This window comes from Natrix helvetica, assembly GCF_964273705.1.
Source record: "Natrix helvetica genome assembly, chromosome: Z".
Classification (NCBI taxonomy): Eukaryota; Metazoa; Chordata; class Lepidosauria; order Squamata; family Natricidae; genus Natrix; species Natrix helvetica.
In genome coordinates, this window is record NC_138554.1 from 24,843,314 (window position 1) to 24,865,543 (window position 22,230).

Sequence of the window (22,230 nt, forward strand, 5' to 3'; positions counted from 1 at the left end):
CAGCTTATGCTTTGGTTTCGTGCTTCGGCCTCCTGGCTTGCAATGGGATGTGCAATCTTTTATTTATCCTATTTATTGGTTCTCCTGGGCCTCACAAAAGGTGGGACCTAGGTTGTACCTGGGTGTCAGTAGGGGATTTTGTGGCAGACTTTGTGCTGGTTCCAGTGGGAATGCTTTGGACCCTAATCTTATGCCTCTCTTTTCAGATGCCCATCCTCAAGCAGTCTCCAGTTTCTCATTCCAAGAAGAGGCCCCGTCTGGATCGAGCCATGATTAGCGCCCCTTTGGGGGATTTTCGACATACGATGCACATTGGCCGTGGGGGCGATGCTTTTGGAGACACATCATTCCTCAGCAACCACGGGGGTGCCAAGACCAATGGGTTGCCTCACGATGTAGCAGTGTCTCCTGGGTCGCTTGGTTCTCCTGGAGATGTTTCTGGTTGCTTTGAATTGCTCTCTCCTCCTGGGAGCGGGAATGGAGTAGTCCAGAGTCCAACAGCATCAACCCCTGATGGCAGCTTTGTGGGACTGCAGAGCCCAGAGAAGGCTGACTGGAATCCCACTAATGGAAAAGATTGGGACCTGCAACAGAAGTTCTCCCTGGATAGTCCCACTCTGGACCACGCTGAATCCCTTCTCTCTTTCCAGCTGGACTTGGGCCCTTCCATCTTGGAGGATGTGCTGGGAGTGATGGATAAAGATTGGGACAATATTAAAGGGCAGGATCAGGAAGTATTGAGGGATGAGAGCTTAAGCCCATTGGGATGCTCCCAGCAGGAAGATGAAAAAGAACAAGAGGAAGAAGAGGAAGAGGAGGAGGAAGAGGAGGAGGAGGAGGAGGAGGAAGAGGAGGGACAGGGCTACAGTTTTGAAGATGAACAAGATGAAGAGATTGGGTTATAGGAGGAGGAACATCTTGGTTTTTCTCTATCTTTTCCCCACCCTAAAATTTCTGCCAGCCTGCTCTTGCAGAGTCTTTCAGCCTCTACTGCAGTAGTCAGCAACTGGCAGCCTTTTGGCCATATGCGGCCAGCAAATGACTATTCGCTAATCCACCATTTTATCCCTGCTTCTTCCCATAGAGAAGCCTTATTTTACCTTCAGATTACTTATTGTGGTGTTCAAACAGGAAAACGCCAATCAGAATCCTATGGCACATTCCATGATGCTACTTCTGAAAAATAAGTTCCAGAAGGTGCTTAATAATCCTTGTTCTTTCCCCCATCTTCTTGTATTCCTTCCAAGTCTGGGACAGTACAGCTTCTTTGTACTGGAAAAATATGTCTTGGCTTCAGCCCATCTCTCTATCTGGAATCAAAGTGACATACCACTGAGCCTGTTACGAAACTCTCTGTCCATCATCTGCTCTTATGTTTATCATTTTTTTTACTTAACCATTTTGAATTCCAGCTCTCTAACCCCCACTGTTGGTTTCCCTCTATGAACTTGGAGTATGCTTTGAGAAAAGGTCACCTAAGAGAACAGACTGAGAGAATGTGAGGACACAGTGTTAACTGAGAGTCACATGGTTGAAAATACAGACTAAGGATGAGTGATACCATTTTGGAAACTCTCTAATGATCTCCAACTATGTGGCCAGTCTCTTGTACCAACAAGTGTGCTGTTGGGACATTCAAAGGTATGAAGCCTTCTTCTGTCCACCAGTCCCTTTTCAACGGATGAACACAAACTAGCTCAATAGCTTCCATTTCAGAATTCATTCACTTTCTCTCTCTCTCTTAAACCTGTGGATCTGTATATCCAAGCAGTATTGTGTATCCAAGCAATTGTGAGATGTCTTCTTAAGAGATGATCTTGTGTTAAGAAAAGGACAGGATTAGAGGGAAGACAGAAGAACTTTGACACGTTTTCTTGAAGTCAATGAAAAGGATAAAGATCCTTTCATGGCATGAAGAATGAAGAAAAGATATTTGGTTCATAACTAGAAGAGGCAGTTCAGTGGCCTGCAATTAGCCATGTATCCTAGCTGCCTCTGACAAGGGACAGAATTTTCTGCCAGTGGCCCACCTCAATGTTTTTTTTGCACCCTGTATAAAAGAAGCATCTGTTTTTGTCAGTCCAGTCATGTACAAAAAAGGACAAAGTTTCCAACAGATATGATAGCTGGAACAATTCTGTGTTATTTTTCGCTCTCTTTTGGCTAGTCACTTTTTAAACAGATTTATTTATGAAGGACAAAACTTGGAGTGCTCGTGTGGAAAAAATATGCATCATTTTTTTTTCTTCATTAAAGCTGTGATGGGGCTGGGTGGTAAGGCAAGGTTGCATCCATAGATAGCATCTCTATCCAATTTGAACTGGATAACCTTTTGAATCAGGTGCTTTTAAATTAATAAAATTCAATGGGCTGGAAGCGGCAATAACTGGAGAGGGATTTATACTGGCCAACGTATTTTTGAACAACACTTTTATAATCCCAGATCCTTCAAATTAATAGCTTGTCTTTTTGCCCATCAGATATTTCTTTTACATTCTTTTTAAAGTGATATTCTGTTACAGCTATCTTGGCTTCCCTAAACTGGCCTGCGGGGAACATTGTCAACTCATTTTTGGAAGTTAATGGTAAACAGTTGGGAAACAAATCTGCCTGTTCTCTGTACATATGCAGAGGTGGTGGTACAGCTGTAGATTTGTTTGTGCTAAATGCAAGAATACTTATATAGAAATAATGCCTTCCCCTTACTGTACCCCTTGGTTATGCCCCATAAACTTTATCCATCCTCCTGTTCCTAGTCTAGATCTATCAGCTCCTTAGAGCAGTTTTTCTTAACCTTGGCAACTTTAAGAGGTGTGGACTTCAACCCCCACAATTCCCTAGCCAACATCTTAAAATAGCCAAGGTTGGGAAATGCTGTCTTAGGGATTGCTTACAGACAGATCTAGTCTATATGTTTTTTTTTAATTCCACTGTGTTTCTGCTTTTGTGTTCTTACTCCTGATTCATTTATTGCAATGGAAAAGATATATAGAACTGCAATGTATATGGCCTTACCTGAAGTATTTATCTGCTACAAAAAAAGAATTTGTTTTTACTGCCAGAGTGAGTGTTACCACCTCCTTCCTCTCTGCCTAAATGGGACAAGGTTTAAATATGTCAGAATTAAAGTAGATAAGGATGCTCAGTACATTACTACAATTGACATTGCTACAAGATAAGGTAGTGATCTTAACCTTAGCATCTTTAAGATGAGTGGACTTCAGCTCCCAGAATTCCCCAGCCAACATGGGAATTGAAATCCACTTCTGGGATTTGACTTCCACCGATTTCAAAGGTGCTAAAGTTGAGAAACACTAAGCTAATCTGTGGCTCCCAGAAGCTCTGGATGTAGCCAATGAACTTCTCCAGAAGTTGCTACTGAGTTGTAGTTTTTAATATAAGGAAGGAGGAAGAAATAATTAATTTCACAGAGAGCAATCATGCAGACTCTGTTTTGTTTAAAATTCAATGTCTTTGTCTGGCTTTTAGAGCACATGCCAATTAAACAGCCAGATGCATTCTTCTGATCATAAAGAGATAAATAACTTTGCAGTAGATCTCAGTTACTTACTGTTTAGTAGTCTATGGAGATTCTCAGTCATCCAGGTCATTGTTGTCCCAAAAGTGCTTTTTCAAGAGGCTACTGGACTTTTTTTTGTTCTTCCTTGAAGAGGTTTTGCTTTTTATCTTGGATGTCTTCAAGGAAAAACAAAATCCAGTCGCCCCTTGAAAAAGCACCTTTGGGATTAAACCTCACGTATAGCACCAGACATATCTGCTTTTTTGCAAATGAGGCAGGGGAGTGGGGATGGGGGAGTAGGAAAGACTGTTCAAGTTGTGACCATGTTTTTGCATCACACATCCTTTCTTAGAAAGCTGTCTTGGCTTTGTGGTGGGAAACACGCTTTCTAGTTTAGTTTTGCTGGATCCCATGTGCCAGCAAAGCAATTTCAAGACTGAAAGTCAATATAGTGCCACTTACCTGTGTTTCTTAGCTGAAGAATGTAGGTTTGGATAGGGGGTATCAGAGAAGCTTAAGGAAATGGGGATTCTCCATCATTTGGGATTCTCCATGTGAGGTATAAGAAGAGTTTTAATGTATGAGGACAGATTGGTTGGGTTTTCCAGGAAGTAATGTACAGACAGTTTCAACAGAAGCCAGAGTCCCATAAATTAATGTTAGTCAATACTCAGATTTATTATGGGTGGAGATATCTTCCAACTGCAGCCAACTACAAACAGGAGCTTTTCTGAAGAGTGTTTCATCAGATAGTCACAATATACTATCAGTTATTGCTCCAAATAGTTAATGCATCAACTATAATTTATGGCAGGAGACTGCTCTGGAATTCTGGTTTTCAACAACAGATTCCCTGAAAGTAACAAAATGATAGAAGTGTGATGCTGTTTATGAAGAAGACAAAATAAAAATATTGGGATGACAAAGAGGTGGGGAGAGGGGGGGGGATAAAGATATGGGTGTGTCTTTCAAAGTTACAATTCCACTGTTTGATTCTTCTTTACTGTGTGGTGACTTTACCCACCTAATATAAAGTACAGTTCCTAAATCAGTATGTCTGCATTGTGAGTATACTCCAAAAGAGGAGGAGGTTTCTAATTCACATAAAAAGAAATAAAAAAAAATGTGTCTCATGTACCATCAGGGAGGTTGGGGTTAAAAGTGGGTTCTTGAGGGGTGAAGATTACAGCGTTCAAAACTCTCCAACCTGCGAGCATGACAGATGTTGTAGTCCAAGTTATATGGAGGGCTCTTTGCCCCTATGTATATTGTAATCCCAAATTGCCCCTCTACTTATCTCCATGTTAAAATAGGGGAAACTGGACACGTTTTTTCCCCTGTGGTGGTGAGTGTGTTTTATCTCTGTGGTATGATTTTAAAGCTGTTCCATTAATGAGATTTGGTTATTGACTGCAAATGAGATTGGGGCTGGTCTCTTATCTCCAGTTTTCCTTTGGGAGAATAAAAACACCTGTTGCTATTCTCTACTATTTGTATGCATTTCCAAACCATTCACCCTCCTGTCCAAGATTTAATCCTGAAACCTATTTCTTAGATCCCAACAGATCCTTAAATCTTTTTTATTTTTTAAATAATCCTTGCAACTGATGTAGTAAGATGGCTCTGTGTACATTACATTTATTATTTTGTAATAGCTCATTTTATGGGATTGCTATGTAAGAGAATGTCTATACAGCTCCACCCTCTTGGTTGTGTTTAACTATCAACCTACTATCAGACTATTTGTACAGTGACCAAAAAGTGTTTGATATTTCTTGTAATTAAAAGCAAATTAGTTTCGGATGCTTTTGTGTATGATACCCTGCCAACAAAAGTGTGTATAGTCAAGGCTATGGTTTTTCCAGTTGCAATGTATGGCTGTGAAGGTTGGACCATAAGAAAGGTTGAGCGCCAAAGAATTGAATCCTTTGAACTCTGGTGCTAGAGAAGACTCCTGCGAGTCCCTTGGACTGCAAGGCAATCAAATCGGTCATTCCTAGAGGAGATTAACCCCGACTGCTCTTTAGAAGGCCAGATCCTGAAGATGAAACTCAAATACTTTGGCCACCTAATGAGAAGGAAGGACTCACTGGAGGAGAGCCTAATGGCTGGGAACAATGGAGGGCAAAAGAAGAAGGGGACGACAGAAAACAAGGCGGCTGGATGGAGTTACCAAACCAGTTGGCATGAGCTTAAATGGACTCCAGAGGATGGTAGAGGAGAGGAAGGCCTGGAGGAATGTCATCCATGGGGTCGCAATGGGTCGGACACAACTTTGCAACTAACAACAACAACCTATTCCCACCAGACTCTTTGCTATCACTGGCTGGTTCATGGAAGGAGTTATAGATCTGCTCAAAGGTGGGGTTTCTTGCACTGAAGAAGAACTACAGGTAAGTCTCACCTTATGACCGTAGCAATAGCCCTTAGAAGTATATACTGCTCCAGGATGAAACTGCTGGCAGTCAGCAGAGTTAGCCTGCAATACTGCATTCTAACCACTGCACCCCCATGACCATAATTGAGTCCCCAAATTCTCTTGCTAAGAAAGACAGTTGCTAAGTGAATTTTGCCCCATTTTATTACTTTTTTTGCCACAGTTAAGTGAATCAACTGCAAGTTAGTCATGGTTATTAAGTAATTCTGGCTTCCCCACTGACTTGTCCGAAGGTCTCAAAAGATGATCACATGACCATGGGACACAGCAACCGTCATAAATATGAGTCAATTGCCAAGTGTCTGAATTTTGATCACATGACCATGGGGCTGCTGCAGTGGTCGTTATGTGTGAAAAACAGTCACGAATCACTTCTTTTCAGTGCCGTCAAACTCTCATTAAACACACTAAATTGTAAGTCGAGGACTATCTTTATAACAGTATTCTGAGTCAAGGTATATTAGACCCAAAGCAAGCCAGGATATTTTGGAATCTTGCTCAGCATTCTACAGATCTTCTTGACTTTGATTTCCTTTCCTTGTTTCTCTTATATGCATACCAGTAATCATTATACTACCCTTCCATGTTGCCCAAACTGGCCCTCAGTTGCACCAATTGCTCCTCATCCATTGTGATCTTGATCAACTAATGTGATTCCTCCCCATGGACATCTCCTCATAGTGGTAGATCTTGTAATCTCGTTTCCATTTTAGCTGATCAAAAAAGGAAAACTGGGATTTCTCTGTATGCAGTCTTAGCGGTAGGAGTTGCCATTAAAAAAGAACCCTAAATCACTACTCCCTCTTTCTGTCACTCGGCTCATCACAGAAGACCATCCAGGCAGAAAACCATATTTTTATTTTTAATGTTGCCTTTTTATATTTGTGTTGTATTTTGTGCTGATAAATAAATAAAGGGAGACTAGTATAGATCCATTTCAAGCTATTTAGCTCTCATCAGCTGGTTCGAATCCCAATAAGGGTATGGCTAGCTGATGAGAGCTAAATAGCTTGAAATGGATCTATACTAGTCTCCCTTTATTTATTTATCAGCACAAAATACAACACACACACACACACACACACACACACACATCTACATATACACACACACATGCATATACATACATACATACATACACACACACACACGATAAAAGGGAGAAGCAGTAGGAGAAGGCTAGCTGATGAGAGCTAGATAGCTTGAAATAGATCTTTACTAGTCTCCCTTTGATTTATTTATCAGCAAAATTATATCTATATCTCTATCTATCTATCTATCTATCTATCTATCTATCTATCTATCTTTATCTATCTATCATCTATCTATCTATCTATCTATCTATCTATCTATCTATCTATCTATCTATCTATCTATCTATCTATCTATCTATCTATCTATCATCTATCTATCCTCTATCATTATCTCCTGGGTGGGGAGCACGAAGAGAAAAAAAGCAGACAGGTAGTTGTCTTTCTCTGAAGACTGTTATAATGGTGGCAGCACTGACTTAGAAACCAGGAAGACTGAGTTCTAGACCTGCATTAGCCATTAAAGCCAGCTGGGTGTCTGGGTCACAATGCGAGTTCTAGTTCTGTCTGAGTTATGAAATCTAGCTGGGTGACTTTGGGCCGGTCCTTCTCTTTCAGCCCAACCCACCTCACAGGGTTGTTGTTGTGGGGAAAATAGCAAGAGGCTATATGTTTGCTGCCTTTTATTATTTGTAAAGTAATAAAGATGGGTTAAAATTCTAATTAATTAATTAATAAGTGTATGACAGATCAGTTGAAGCCAAATTATGGCATTCAGAAGCTGTGGTTCTGAAGAAGCTAGGAGGCCCCAGGCAGGAGTGGGCTAATTTTGGCTAAAGTTGAATCAACCAGGTCACTATTGTTTGCCCTAATAGCTGGTAGTTATTCTGAGTATCAGCCATGCTCCTTTTATTGCCTGCTGTCTAATCCTATCAAAATGCCAGCTGGGGATACCAGGAATCAGACCTCCAGCCACATTGTAATGCTGTACCTTCTCTTCAGTGTGGTTTTGTATTTAACCGGGCACACAAATGCACTGATGACCCTTGAAAGGGCTTTGCAACAGATGGGAACTTTTCTGCTTCACCCGAGTGGCCCTGCACTACGGATTTTCTAGCCGTGCCTGGACTAAGGGACAGGCTGGTGTCATGCACCCAATCTTGAGACCTCATGTTTCCTGTGGCTGGGCCCAACCCTCCCCGCAGCTGCTTGTCATTTGCAAAGCATTTCCTTCGTTTCCGGTGGTCAGACTCAAAATGCCAACATGTGAGTGGTAAGCACGAAGTCGGGAGGAATGCAAGGAGTTGCAAAGCAGACATATTTGGGGTGGGGGTGGGGGTGGGGAGATGAACAGTGTTCTTTGGGTCCAGCTGAATATTGGGGGTGAGGGGACAATAGAAGAAGGTACAAAAGAGGAAAAAAGGAGAAAGGTGCTAGAAGATTGATAAAAGAATACCCGCAATGCACTATTATCAGTGTTTCTACAGAGGAATTATTGAGTTTGTCACCTGTACCGCCATAGCTGTCTGGGTCTGTAACTAAACAGACACAGACTTCAGAGGATAATTAGACCTGCAGAAAAAAAACAATGGCTACCAACCTGCCTTCCATTGAGGGCCTGTACGCTGCACGAGTCAAAAAGAGGGCTGTGAAAATATCTACAGACCCCTCACATCCTGGACATAAATTGTTTCAACTTCTACCCTCAAAACGATGCTATAGGGCACTGCACACCAGAACAACTAGACCCAAGGACAATTTTCCCCCCTAATGCCATCACTCTGCTTAACAACTAATTTCCACAACACTGTCCAAGAAGACTGTATTACTATTATTCTTCTCATCCTTCCTAGTATCTATCTCTTCCCAAATGATTATAACCATGTTGCTTGTATCGTTACAATTTATATTGTTTTTGTTTCCTAATAGGATTTGATAGCTTATTAGTAACTATCACTAAGTGTTGTATCATTTTATTCTTGATGAATGTATTTTATTCTCCTTATGTACACTGAGATCATATGCACCGAAGACAAATTCCTTGTGTGTCCAATCACACTTGGCCAATAAAGAATTCTATTCTATTAAGATGTGTGGACTTCAACTCCCAGAATTCCTTAATGAGCATGGCTGGCTGGGGAATTTTGGGAGTTGAAGTCCACACGTCTTAAAGTGGCCAAGACTGAGAAACACTGTTAAATTGTGAATTTCTTCAGCTCTATCTGCACTGGGATGGGTATGGGGACACCGTCATTGAAAAGGATCCCTCATAGCTTGGGGGCCAGGGGTATTAATATCTGGATTATTTAACTGAGCTTGTATTGGCTAAATCAGGCCACAACAATTAGCCACAATGGCTGTAGATTACTTCCAGGATCAAATATTAGTTTTCAGGGATCACAAGAAGGAAGTAGCAATTATATTCATATCCCAGCTTCCTTTTGTCAGCATTGTGGGAACCAATTGCTGAATCAGAATGGCTGTGTTGTCACCCAGCAGGATGTTTGTTAAGGCTTGCATTCCTTAACAAAGTTTCCCTTCCCAATAAATAAAGCAAGATAGGAGAATATTAATAGATTTGGTCAAAAGAGTCAAAATGGCAGCCGCAATGGTTTATTTACTTATTAAATTCATATGCCACCCATTTCATTATCAAGCAATCCTGAGCAACTTACAATGTCATAAATAATGATATAAAGCAATTAAAGAATAGCTATAGTACATAGATACTGCTTCATAGTGTTTTGTAGCACTTTCTAAGTGGTTTACAGAATCAGCATATTGCTCCTCCACAATCTGGGTCCTCATTTTGCGAACCTCAGAAGGATGGAAGGCTGAGTCAACGTTGAGCTGCTCAGGATCGAACTCCTGGCAGTCGGCAGAGTTAGCCTGCAATACTGAATTCTAACCATAGTGCCACCATGACTAAGCTGTGGTTTTAAAAACATTAAAATATTGAACATTCAAATTAAAACATTAAACTTAACTACAAAGTGAATAAAAGAACTAACTTAATTGGAGTTTGCAAATAAAAGAACCAATTTAATTGGTGTTTAATTGAAACTGTCTGTTTTTTCTGTGTTGTACCTACACTAGCTGCTATTTTTTTTATTTTGATTTTTGACTATATTTTTTTTGACTCTGATGGCTACACTAGGCAGATACCCTGGTGTGAGAACTGAGAAGCAGACTGGATGACAGCAGTGGGAGGAGGAGGGAGATGGGTTTTTAATCGAGTTTCAACATTTGCCACCAATTACGACTGGGATTTTCCCTCCACCCCCATTCCCACAAAAAACAGGGATCAGATCAGAAGGGGAAAAAGTTGGCTGATTAGACTGCCTTCCCCATCTCCAGCTGCAAAGTGTCTCTGGAGCCTTATCTGGGGTCCTGGTGCCTCCGTTTGCCGGTCAATTCCAGCTGTGAATTTCCTGTTGGAGGATAAACAGGGCAGCTGGAGGGTGGGAGGGAGGATTTGCTGACACAGGCCAGGCCTGACAGGATGAAGGAAACCATTGCAAAGAGAACCTGTGAAACACACCATCTGCGGGTTGGCTGACAGGAGAAAATCTTCTCGTATTCCAACAATGAAGGGTCCAAGCTTTGGTTCCAAACATTTTGATGAAAAATATGCAACCTCCTCTCCAGAAAAGCAGTCTGTTTGGTTTATGGGGGAAAGTTGGGGTGGAGGCAGCCATCTACAGATCACTGTGTGGGGACTGGGGAGGACTCATGACTCAGCCGGCCCTGTGAGGACCTCTCCCCTGCCTTGATTCAAAGGTTCAGTAACCCAAGATTTCAAAAATGATGGCTGAAAAATACATTAGGAAAATTAGTGTGAAGATCTTAGGGGACTGTTCTCTGTGATCAAACACAATATTGCTAGCTGTAGCTGCTTCCTGCTCGTACTCATTCTTGGAGAGCCATTCAGGTAGTCCTCAACTAATGATCACAAGTGAGTCTAAAATTTCTGTTGCTAAGCAAGACTTGTGAAGTGATTTTACCTCACTTTACAACCTTTCTTGCCAGAGTTGCTAAGTGAATCACTTCAGTTGTTAAGTTAGTAATATGATTGTTACGTGAATCTGGCTTTCTCCATGGAGTTTGCTTGTCAGAAGGCCACAAAAGATGATCACATGACCTCAGGTCACTGCAACCGTCATAAACATGAGTCAGTTCTGGATTTTGAAGCTTCTGGATTTTGATCACATGACCCTGGACATGCCTGCAACAGTCATAAGTGTGAAAAATAGTCGTAAGTGATTTTTCTCAGTGCTTTTGTAATTTTGTCACTAAACAAATGCTAACAAAAATCAGGAACACTTTTTCCAAATAACACATTTTATGAAAAGGCAAACGTTTTTGTGAACTGCAGCTACTGTATGTTGAGGCTAGACTAGTGTTTTTCAACCTGGGCAACTTGAAGACCTGTGAACTTCCAGAATTCCTTAGCTAGCATATTTATTTATACAGACTGAGGAATTCTTGGAGTCAAAATCCACAGATATTCATTTTGCAAGATTGAGAAACACTGAACTAGCCTGATACAGGATTTGTACACATCAGTCTAGCTCAGGGGTGTCAAATTCGATTTCATTGAAGGCCACATCAGAGTTGTGGGTGTGGCCTGCTCAACATCACTCATGTTGAGGGCACATGTGGTTCTGCTAGTGAAAACTGGCTCCCAAGCTCCGTTTCCGTTTCCAGCGACATGTGACCCGCCTGAGCTCTGTTTTCACTGGCAGAGACACCGCAGGCCGGTCCCTTGTTGTTTTCAGGGTGGCCCCATGGGTCAGATCTAAGTACCCCTGGGCAGGGGTGGGTTCCTGCCAATTCTAACCTCTTCTATAGAAGAGGTTACACAAATATATCATGCTGTTTAGAACCGGTTCCAGCTCCCTCCCCCCGCCCGTCCGCACCACGCTTGCCCTGCCCACCGCTCACTGATTGACTGGCTCACCAATCGACTGGCTCACCAATCGCCCCGCCTGCCTCTAAGAATCCTATTTAAACCTTAAAGTCTTAAAGCTGTCAAGTTTGAACACCCCTGGGGTTTTTTTTCTAAAGGGTTAGAGGTGCAAGCATCTTATAACTTGACAGCTTTAAGACTTGCATGCTTCAAATGCCAGAGTTTCTGAGCCAACATTTTGGTTGCTAAGCAAGAGTGTTGTTAAGTGAGTTTCACCACATTTTACAAGTTGGCCATGCCCACTCAGTCACATGGCTGGCAAGCCACTCTCACCCAGTCACATGGCTGGCGAGCCACTCCCACCCAGTCACATGGCTGGCAAGCCACTCCCACAAAGCAGGCCACATCTACAGAAGAGGTTCTAAAAATTTTAAACCCACCACTGCCCGTGGGCCAGATTGGGCCCGCGGGTCTTGAGTTTGACACTCCTGATTTAGCCACTCCATAATCTCCCTAAAGTGAGCTGTTTTCTTCAAAGCATATGTCTTTTAATAAATGTACTACAGATTCTGATTTTGTTTGTTGAACACACGTATTTCCTTGTTTCAGCCATTGAATTTCTACAATGTAAACAATCCAGAGGGACGCGGTGGCTTAGAGGCTAAGATGTTGACCTTGTCAATCAGAAAGGTCAGCAGTATGGCGGTTCGAATCCCTAGCCCATGTAACAGAGTGAGCTCCCATTACTTGTCCCAGCTTCTGCCAACCTAGCAGTTTGAAAGCATGTAAAAATGCAAGTAGAAAAATAGGAACCTCCCTTGGTGGGAAGGTAACAGAGTTCCGTGCGCCTTCGCCGTTTAATCATGCCGGCCATATGACCATGAAGATATTTTTGGACAGCGCTGGTTCTTTGGCTTTGAAACGTAGATGAGTACCGCCCCCTAGAGTAGGGAACAACTAGCACATACATGCAAGGGGAATCTTTACCTTTAAATAATCCAGGTCAAACTGCTCACCCAGATCCAAAGGATACAACGGAGGCTAAGGAGGTAGAAAAGGGAGGTTCTAGACTTGTCTACCCCAAGCTGTTACTCTCCAGAGTGAAAGCCCCTTGTGGCAATTTCATAACCATGCATGTAGAGGATTATGGGAGCTGCAATCCAAGGCATTGTGGTAGGCACATGGTAGGGAAGTGATCCTGGCTAGACGGTGACCATTTTTCTGCTACTGACCTTGAAGCATAACGTTAAGAGCTCTTATTTGTCTCTGAAATCCATATCTGAAATTCCAAGGATACAGGTCTTAAAGTTCCAAAGTTTGGACAATCCTGTTCTAGATGTTTCATAACACAGAAGAAGCCACATTTTTCAACAGAAGTTGAAAGAACTTCTATGAAAGTTTAAGGCCTAAAAAGCAAATGTTTGGAAAAGAGCAAAAGAATGTTGATTTTGGAAAGTTAATGGAGTAGATTGACGTGAAAAAAAACATTTCCTGTGGGTTGTTTAAAATTTTTATAAAAGACTATATGAAGATTTTGAAATTAATTCTAAAAAATACTCCCCGGGGAAAGTTTCTTGATTAGAAAATAAACAGACGGCTTGAATGTTGACTAGAGAGAAGCAGAGAGAACTAACAGATATTCTTAAAGGAGACAAGTCACATTAATACAATGGAACAATACTATTTGACTATAGAAGAAATAAATGCTGTTTGGGAACAATCTACACAGAAATTCTTACAAGTTTATCCGATACAGGTAGTCCTCCACTTAGAAGATAGCGGAACTCAAAATTTCTATTGCTAAGCAAAATAGCTGTTAAATGACTTTACCCCATTTTACGACCTTTTTTGCCACAATTGTTAAGTGAATCACTGAAGTTGTTAAGTTAGCAGGTTGTTAAGTGAATCTGGCTTCCCCATTAACTTTGCTTGTGAGAAAGCTACAAAAGGAAGTCACTTGACCCTGGGAAACTGGAATCATTATAAATATGCACAAGCATCCAAATTTTGATCATGTGGTTGTAAACAACTTTTTTTCATGCACGTTGTAATTTTGAACGGTCACTAATTGAATGGTTGTAAGTTGAGGATTACGTGAACTATAACAGAGGATATAGAAGCACAATAGATTTTATTGGATAAACAGAGAATGGGGCTGATTCAAATGTGGATTTGGAGTTTAAAAAACTGCCAGATTATAAAAGTGACGAGGAAAAGGATGATGTGGATCTAAAAATGGATTTAAATATGTCAAAATATAACAGTGATGTAGAAAAAGATGCCACAATGGATTTACAAATGAAACCATCTGATGAATATAATTACTGTAAATGTGATTTGGAAAGTCTTTTTATCATAAATTTACAAAAAGAACATATTAAATTAATGAAACTGTTCCTGAGAGGAGAAAAAGAGAAAATAGTAACAAATTAGTTAGTAGGACATTGTTTGATAAGATTTAAGTAAGCAGGAGGAATTCAAACTGGTATTATTTGATCAGGGCTAATATTTATGTTGTGATTTCTGATAGCCGTTAATGGATTTCTTTTTAATTAGAAATGAGTGATCAGGCTTTAAAGATCTGTTTATAAATGGAGAGATTTACAGAGAGTCCTGTAAAGTACTATGGAACAGTATATAGTGCTATTGCTATGATGTGATTATTGATAAGGAATGAGATATGGAAAGAAGGTATCTTTTAAAAATTGAAATACTAGAGAAAGTGTTAAATTACTGAAGCTGTTTATACTTGCCCAGAGGAGTCATCATTTATATATTTTTGTTTCTTACTTTTTATTTTCTTTTGTTCTATCTCTTCACATTTTTCTTTTCCTCTTGTTTGCATTTCATATATATCTTTGTTTGCATTAGTCTTTTATGTGTGTTATCTGTAAACTCTAATCAAAATTGTTATTTTAAAAAGCTCTTCTTGTGTATCCAGTTCATTTGGGTTTTTCTCATTTATTTCTAATCATTCTTCCTTTCCTGGCCTCAAACCATTATGTGAAAAGAGTAAATCCTTTGTATGAAGCAAGAAGGAAGAGAATTAATTCGGAAAACTTTTCCAAGGAAAGTGATTTAGGTTTGACTTTCAGGAAACCAGCGGAAGATGGTGGTGCAGGGGTATCCACAAAGTATGGGCAAAAAACCCACAATGGTGCATCAAAGCTCTGTCTGTTTTTCTGTGCATTAATATAAAGTACAGGGAGTCCTTGATTTACAATCGCAATTGGGCCCAAAATGTATGTTTTTAAGTGAGACATTTGTTGTGAGTTTTACCCCATTTTACAATATTGTTAAGTGAATCACTAAAGTTGTTAAGTTAGTAACCCAGTTGTTAAATGAATCTGGCTTCCCCATTGACTTTTTTTGTCAGAAGATCGCAAAAGGGGATCACGTGACCCTGGGACATAAATATGAACCAGCTGCCAAACATCTGAATTTTGATCACGTGACCAAAGGTTGTAACTGTGAAAATGATCATAAGTCACTTTATTCAGTGCCATTATAACTTTGAACGGTCACTAAATGAACTGTTGTAAGCCGAGGGTTACCTGTACTGAATTGATTTCTTTGAAAGAAGATGGAGCCATGGCTTACAACAGTTTGGCAACTACATTCCTATTTCTCAAACCTTTAACCTTAATGGGCATAGTGTGAGAAATGACAGTGACCACTTAGCCCCGTGATGACCAACCTATGGCATGTGTGCCAGAGATGGCCCGCAGAGCCCTCGCTGTGGGCATGCACGTCGCCAGCTTCTCTTCTGATTTCCAGCACGCATATGCGCACCGGCCAGCTGGTCTCCATGGGCGCAGGAGTGTTGGAAAATGGCCTGAAAACAGCCCACAAGACAGCTTGTTTTCTGAGCGGTTTTTAGGCCATTTCGGGGGCATCTTTGGGGTCATTTTTCAGGCTGTTTTTGGCCCACAAATGGCCTAAAAATGGCAAAACCCAGCCAAAAACAAGCATGCCTGCGCCATCCAGCTGGTCTTTGTGTTTTCGGCACTCCAGCATACGCAACCGCACACATGCAGGCCTGTTCCCGTTTGTGCACTCAGTGCCGAAAAGGTTCGCCACCATTGACTTAGCCTATCATTTGAGGAACTTTGTTTTTTTTTTAATTGTCATTATGTCCTTTGGGATAAGATTGGATCCCAACTCAAATTTAGCCTGAGAGAAGTTCTGAGTAATTATTTAGTAGAGCCACACAGGGACGAGATTCTATTTTTGCAACTAGTATAAAGCTCATGCGCAGAAGAATCTACAGTGAACTGCGCACGTGCACACAATACTACACAACATGCCGGCAAGAGCAACGGCGACCGGGAAACCGGTTCGGGGGGGGGTGGGGGGTGTGGGGCGTGGCCAGCCTGGGTTGCTGCTGGTTCTGCGACCCAGGCCTAAATTCCACTAGCAGTTCGGCCAGAAAATCCATCTATGTAAGAGAAGAGTGATTTGACGGCACATATTAGAATGAATGAAAGAATGAATCAAATCAATCAATCCAATCAATCAACCTCTTTAGAAGAAGACATCAAAGAAATAGCTGGAGAACCAGTTTGGTCTAAGGTGATCTAGAAGCGGGAGACAGTGAGTTCTAATCCCACCCTAAACATGAAAATAAGCTGAGTGACTTTGGGCCAGTTACTCTCTCTCAGTCCAATCCACCATAAAAGAGCTGTTGTGGGGGGAAATCAAAAGAGTATTAAGTATGCTTGCCACCTTGAGTTATTTATAAAGCAATAAAGGCAAGATAAAAATCAAATAAATAATAACCAAATCGCTCTCGGGGCAGAAGGCAGGTAGGTGTATATCTACCCAAAAGGTCCCTAACCTTTTCCCCCTTTGCTTTGAGAAGCGGGCCAAATGCAGCAATCGATCGCAAGTAAAGGCAGCGTTAAGTTGGTGGAGCATTGCCCTCTGCTGGCTTTGGCAGTGAAAATGGGCCCGAGCCGTGAATATCATCCCCACAATGCTTTTCAGTTTGTTTGCGAGTTGCTTCCTTGTTTTCCACCCACCCACAAACGGGCCAAGGAAATCAGAGGCGGCGGCGGGGAGCGGTCGCTTCGGGCACCAGGACTGGGTTTCGCCGAAACTCAGACCCGGAAGCGGGTGTGGGTGATCGGGGAAAGGTAGGAGATTTATCCCCTAACTCGATCCACCTTCTGTTTTCCCCTCTCCCCCCTCCCCGCTGCTTTTGATTTTAAAATATGAGAGGAGTTAAAATAACCCAGGCACCCTGAGTCCAATTACCTCCGTATCGGTATTCACACGTGCGTGTGTGGGAGAAAGAGAGCGAGGAAGAAACGCTAGCTGATAAAAGAGTGGAAAAATGAAAAGGATAAGCCCCAGCTCCCGTTACTGAGACTACAGGAGATGTTCAGGGTGTGTGATGGACATTGTAGGTCAATCTGCAAATAGTAACGGCGGCAACACTTTGTAATTCATGAGTAGAGCAGGACTGGCAAAGTGACTTAAAAAGTGAGCTCATGCCTTCAGTTTCCGATGATGATGATGGTACTTGGTTGATACCTAGGATGCTGACAGCAACCTGTATCAACTATTAGCACCAGTCAATAATATTTATGATATATTTTTAAATGTTCAGTTGACTTGAGTTTCATGTTTAATGAATAAAAGAAGATGATGATGATAATAATAATAAAAACAAATATGCGTATTCCAGGTCCTTGGTATGGATTTTAGGTAGACAAAAATGCCTAATCCAGTCTGAACATCTGGCTGACTGCGATGATCAATAATAATAATAATAATGATAATTATTATTATTTATCAAATTTGAGTGCTGGCTGATCCTGGATGGTTTATAACAAAGAAATTGCAATAAAACATAAAATATGGCAAATGCGCTGAAATATAGGAATGGTGGCTGAGTTACTTTAGTCAAAATTAATTAATTTTGGTTTAGGAATTTGTTTTGTTACCTCAACTCTGATTTCCATGTTTTGTTACTTTAAAATGTACTGATTTTAGTTCTGGAAGTTGAAGCCTGCACACATGTTATGCTGAGGTTGAAAAAATATTGGGCTAAAGGGAAAACAGCGAGTATGAAACTACTTTGCGGTGTCTTTATGCCCACAATTAAAAAAAAGGATTGAATTTCATCAAGGTGGTTGAAAAGCTGTGAGGTATGGACATACTGCACAGGTTACAATTAGCAATGGAGGTAAATGTCTCGGTTTCTGAATCTCTAAAAAACCAACATTGTTGAAAAAGAAGAGTGCCTTGAATTAATGTGTTGGGAGGCTTCTACCTGAGACACTAACAGGGCAGAATAATTCATTGATGCCCATTACTTTAGCATATTCTGTTAGCGTCTCCATGGGAAAAGATTGGCACACATCTGAAATTTGATTTTTTTGACAGACTTCCTGGTTCATGATTCATCATCACACTGCCTAGAGCCATTAACGTTTGCCCTTAAAGTGAGTTGCTCAGTTCAATCCCACTCATCCCATAATTTTCTTTCTGCTACGAACCTGTCCCCTGGGACAGCAAGTGAAACTGAATGTGATCAAGCTTTGTTCTTCTGATCTTAATTCTTTCTCTCATACAGCGATGGATGCATTGGCTGCCTCCTCTGGAAAGGACTTCACTGACCATTCTTCTGACAGTCTTCTGGAACCATCAGAAGATCCAGACACATCCTTAACTGAAGAACCATCTTCTAATATCAACCCTCCCTGTCGTTTTTTCTTGGAGGGACGCTGCCGTTTTGGTGCCCGCTGCCAAAACTATCATCCTGGTGATGTTGGTGAGGTTCACCATTTAAAAGATCCTGGACCTGTCCATGTTCCTCCCTTGCAGCTCACAGAAGGGAAGAAACCTGCCATGAAAACAGCTGAGGATGTCATTTCCCGACTCCTCTGGGATACACAGGTACCTGCTGAACGGTTTTCTATTGGCTACCTTGACCGGTTCTTGGGGATCTTGGAGGAATCTTTTACTTCTTTCTCGTGGGAGGATCTAGCTTCAGTTGGTCCTGGTGTACTGGCTATCCCTAAACATAGAATCCAATATTTTAAATACAGAGATCGTGTAGTTTGGGACAAAGTCAGTCGCACCGATGACGTTTTTGGGTCCACCGGAAGTGGGAAAACCATCTTAGAAGTGATGAAGGAAGAAGACACCCAAGCTAAGAAGGAACTATTGGGTCTTTCAAATAGCCTCCAAGTTGAAGAAGAAGCAGATGGGGATTCAACCAAGGATAAAGACTTGAACGAGACAAGTAGTGGACCTAAGTTAATGATGGCTTTGGGGGAAGCAGGGGATAATTTGGAGTTGGTTGAAGACATGTCCACTAACCAAGAAGGAAACTTAGCCAGCAAAGAAAAGGAAAGAGTGACAGTCGGCTCAGTTAAGTGTGAAGAATTCAAACATGCTTGTGCTGTCGGAATAGAAAATGAACCGGTGATGCCGAAGAGAGAAAACGTGGATTTGGAAAAGGGGGGAGGGAGGAGCTTTTCCTATCCGAAGGAGCGCCCGACCCATTTCATAGCTATCCCGATCACCAGCCCAGAAATCTGGGAAGCTGTGAAACGTTTCCAGGAGGCCCTATGTGCTGTTAGCTCAGGTTACGCTCCCTTCTGTGTGCCCAGAGCTACACTGCATATTACGCTTTGCCTGTTGCACTTGGATACCCCTGAAGAAATACACAAAGCGATGATGGCTCTGGAAGAACTTCAGGCTGGCTTTCAGCGACTGCTGCCCCCGGTCCTGCTTCTCTCCTTCCGTAACGCGGAGTCTTTTAATTCACGGGTTTTGTACTTGGCACCAGACCCTTTACCCCAACTGGGAGCCCTGGCTCAGAGTCTGGAAGACGCTTTTACGAAAAAGGGCTTGACAGTGATTTACTCTCCCTCCAAAGGGAAGTTCCATTTGACCGTCGTGAAAGTTCCTCCTAGGAAGGGAATGCCACAGCTCCCATCAGGTTTGGCTTGGGCTCCTACGATAGAGGATTTAGGAGTCCAGGCAGTAGAGTCCATAGGTTTCTATGAGGTAGGAAAAGGCAAAAGAACTGATAATGTGTACGTCAGCATACTGAAATTGGATTTATATGGAGGAAGTGGAACTTAAATGCACATCTATTCTTAACAGTTGGGCAACTTGAAACTGTGTGAATCTCAACTCCCAGAATTCCCCAGCAGCATCGGTTTGGAGCACTTTAAGTAAACTCTAGTGGGAAAGGTGATCAAAATGGGGCAGAGAAAACAAGAACAGGAACATTGCAATAATAATTATATATTTTTGCCTTGATTTAAATAGATTAATAATGCACAATAAAAGCATGGCATTTTTACAATCCCTTTTCAGATACTTTAAAATAGCTTTATAAGTATGCTGCATTTTTAGACTCCTTTGTATTGATGGTAGAAATGAAGGAAAAGGGGGCTACATCTTTTTCTGGACTTGTGTAATTGCTGTCCGCAGATGATCCTACGAAAGGACATTCTGCTTTAAGGTGTTGCAAAGGGTTGACTGAAATATTGTCACATTTGTATGCTCCAAGGCTGCTTCTGATGAGTAAATCCAATATGCTAACCAACCCAGAAAAAAAGACCTTGATGTATAAATGCTATAAAAGGTGCTGCAAAGCACTGACGGAATTTTGTATTAAACCAAAGTCCTTTGAGGTTGCAAAGATGGAAGAGAATGTAGAACAATATAAAATATGGCAACTAGCTGTCTTGTGTTCTCTTTTAAGTTCTGTTTTTTAAGGGACACTGAAAGCCAATGTATAGTCTCTTTTGCTTTGGCTTAGTCTTTCTGGTCCACAGTCCCAATAGTCCGTGGTTGAGGGAAAAGGTGCTTTTGCTTTGTTTAGTATAACCAAATTAAATGTAATTTTCAGTGGTTTAAAAAAAAATGACACCAGTTGTAATAAAGGCCTTTTCAATCAAGACACCTATCTCCTGATACACGTATCTTAAGTTTTTAATCTACGGGGCAAGTAATGTTTTTTTTTCTGATTAAAGTCCTGAAAACACTTCCAGATTCAAAGGTGAATGTATGCTGCATGCCCAAACATTAATACAATCCTCTTAATAGATAGTACATCTTCTCTGTCTTTGGCTTCATGCCATGCCTAGAAGCTCCAGTTTGGTGTTACCATCACCAGAAAAAACAATAAGGAGCTCTTTAACCTCTGGGGGGAAAAAGCAAATTTATATTGATATTTAAGAATGACAACAGAGGCTCTCAAATGTGCCAAGACATTTTAGAATTAATATTCTATTACGTTGCAGTCATACTTCTGGGGGACCACATCTAGGTTACTGGGCAGCCACTTACAACCCACAGGTTACCTACTTCTTACATAAACTTTGAAAATAATTGTCCCATCTGAGCACTCGTTACACATCTGCTTCCATTACTAAGACTACTCCATATCAGATGTAGCTATCTATAGTAACCTTATTGTTCTAATCTATGCTATTCTGGAAACCAGAGTTAATATACCATGCTAGCTCATCAATCTTCTCCAATAAGTATAATAATGAAATTATTTAGTACAATACTAAAGGGCTTTAGCAGAAACTAGCAGAATCAAATTGAACCTCTAGCTTCTGTATCTTTTACACTTGAAAAAGCTGCAGAAACACTGCATTAAGATCCTTGAGTTATCCATTTCTGCAGCATAAGTCCTAAATTTCCAAACCGTTTTACATGAAATTTGTCTGCTAGAAAATGTAGTCATGCTGGATCTTGAACATTTCTCTCCCATGACATAGCCACAGATGAGACGACAAACCAGCAACACAAATATGTTAACACCTTTATCCCCATTGCTAGTAGCTGGAATGTGCAAAACTTGTAATTCAGGTAGTCCTTCATTTATGATGGTAATGCAGATCTGCCAATCATAGTTGGAAGTTGTGATGATTGTGAAACGGGTTGGTCACAGAGTCCCCAATCCCTGCTCCGTGGCCCAGTGTTGCATTTATATAAGTGGTGTACTCACCTGTGAAACCATCCCATTCTCCCCCCAGCTGCCAGTCCGCAGAGCTGGAAAGATTTTTTTTTGGGGGGGGGGAAATCACTGGGTCACATCACCAACCTGATTTTACAATTTTTTTGCAGATCTCGTGGGTTTTTTTGTTGTTGTTGTTGTTAAAGACATAAACTGGAATGCTGCAAACAACTATAAATATGGTCCAACTTCTGAGCACCCAAAATTTAGTCATGTGACCTTGAGGGGCATCAAAATTTCTAACCTGGTCACAAGAAGCTCCCAAGTAGATTTATCATAACCATGACTGGTTGCTAGCCAACCAGTCGTAAGTCAAGGACCACTTGTATAAGCAGAAAT

At 41.3% G+C, this 22,230-nt stretch overlaps 2 protein-coding genes across 9 annotated transcripts in view; both read left to right on the top strand.

Annotated features, from left to right (window-relative positions):
- Positions 1-10,051, top strand: part of CDC42EP5 (CDC42 effector protein 5) — a 31,441-nt gene extending 21,390 nt beyond the window's left edge. For all 4 annotated transcript variants that reach the window (XM_081970772.1, XM_081970774.1, XM_081970773.1 and 1 more), the window contains exon 3: positions 207-10,051. In XM_081970772.1, coding sequence (XP_081826898.1) covers positions 207-905 — 699 coding nt within the window. In that variant the 3' untranslated portion in view covers positions 906-10,051. The remainder of the gene's footprint in view (positions 1-206) is intronic.
- On the top strand, positions 5,779-20,815 carry LENG9 (leukocyte receptor cluster member 9). 5 transcript variants are annotated; one of them, XM_081970761.1, is made up of 3 exons: positions 5,849-5,913; positions 18,288-18,346; positions 18,478-20,815. In XM_081970761.1, the coding sequence occupies exon 3, from the start codon at positions 18,480-18,482 to the stop codon at positions 19,995-19,997; it is 1,518 nt and encodes a 505-aa protein (XP_081826887.1). In that variant the 5' UTR covers positions 5,849-5,913; positions 18,288-18,346; positions 18,478-18,479; the 3' UTR covers positions 19,998-20,815. The 5 variants fall into 5 exon arrangements, with proteins under 5 accessions (XP_081826885.1, XP_081826887.1, XP_081826883.1 ...); XM_081970760.1 differs by lacking the exon at positions 5,849-5,913 and adding an exon at positions 16,859-17,032; XM_081970759.1 differs by lacking the exon at positions 18,288-18,346 and having other exon boundaries at positions 5,779-5,913.
- Positions 20,816-22,230: the final 1,415 nt, after the last annotated feature.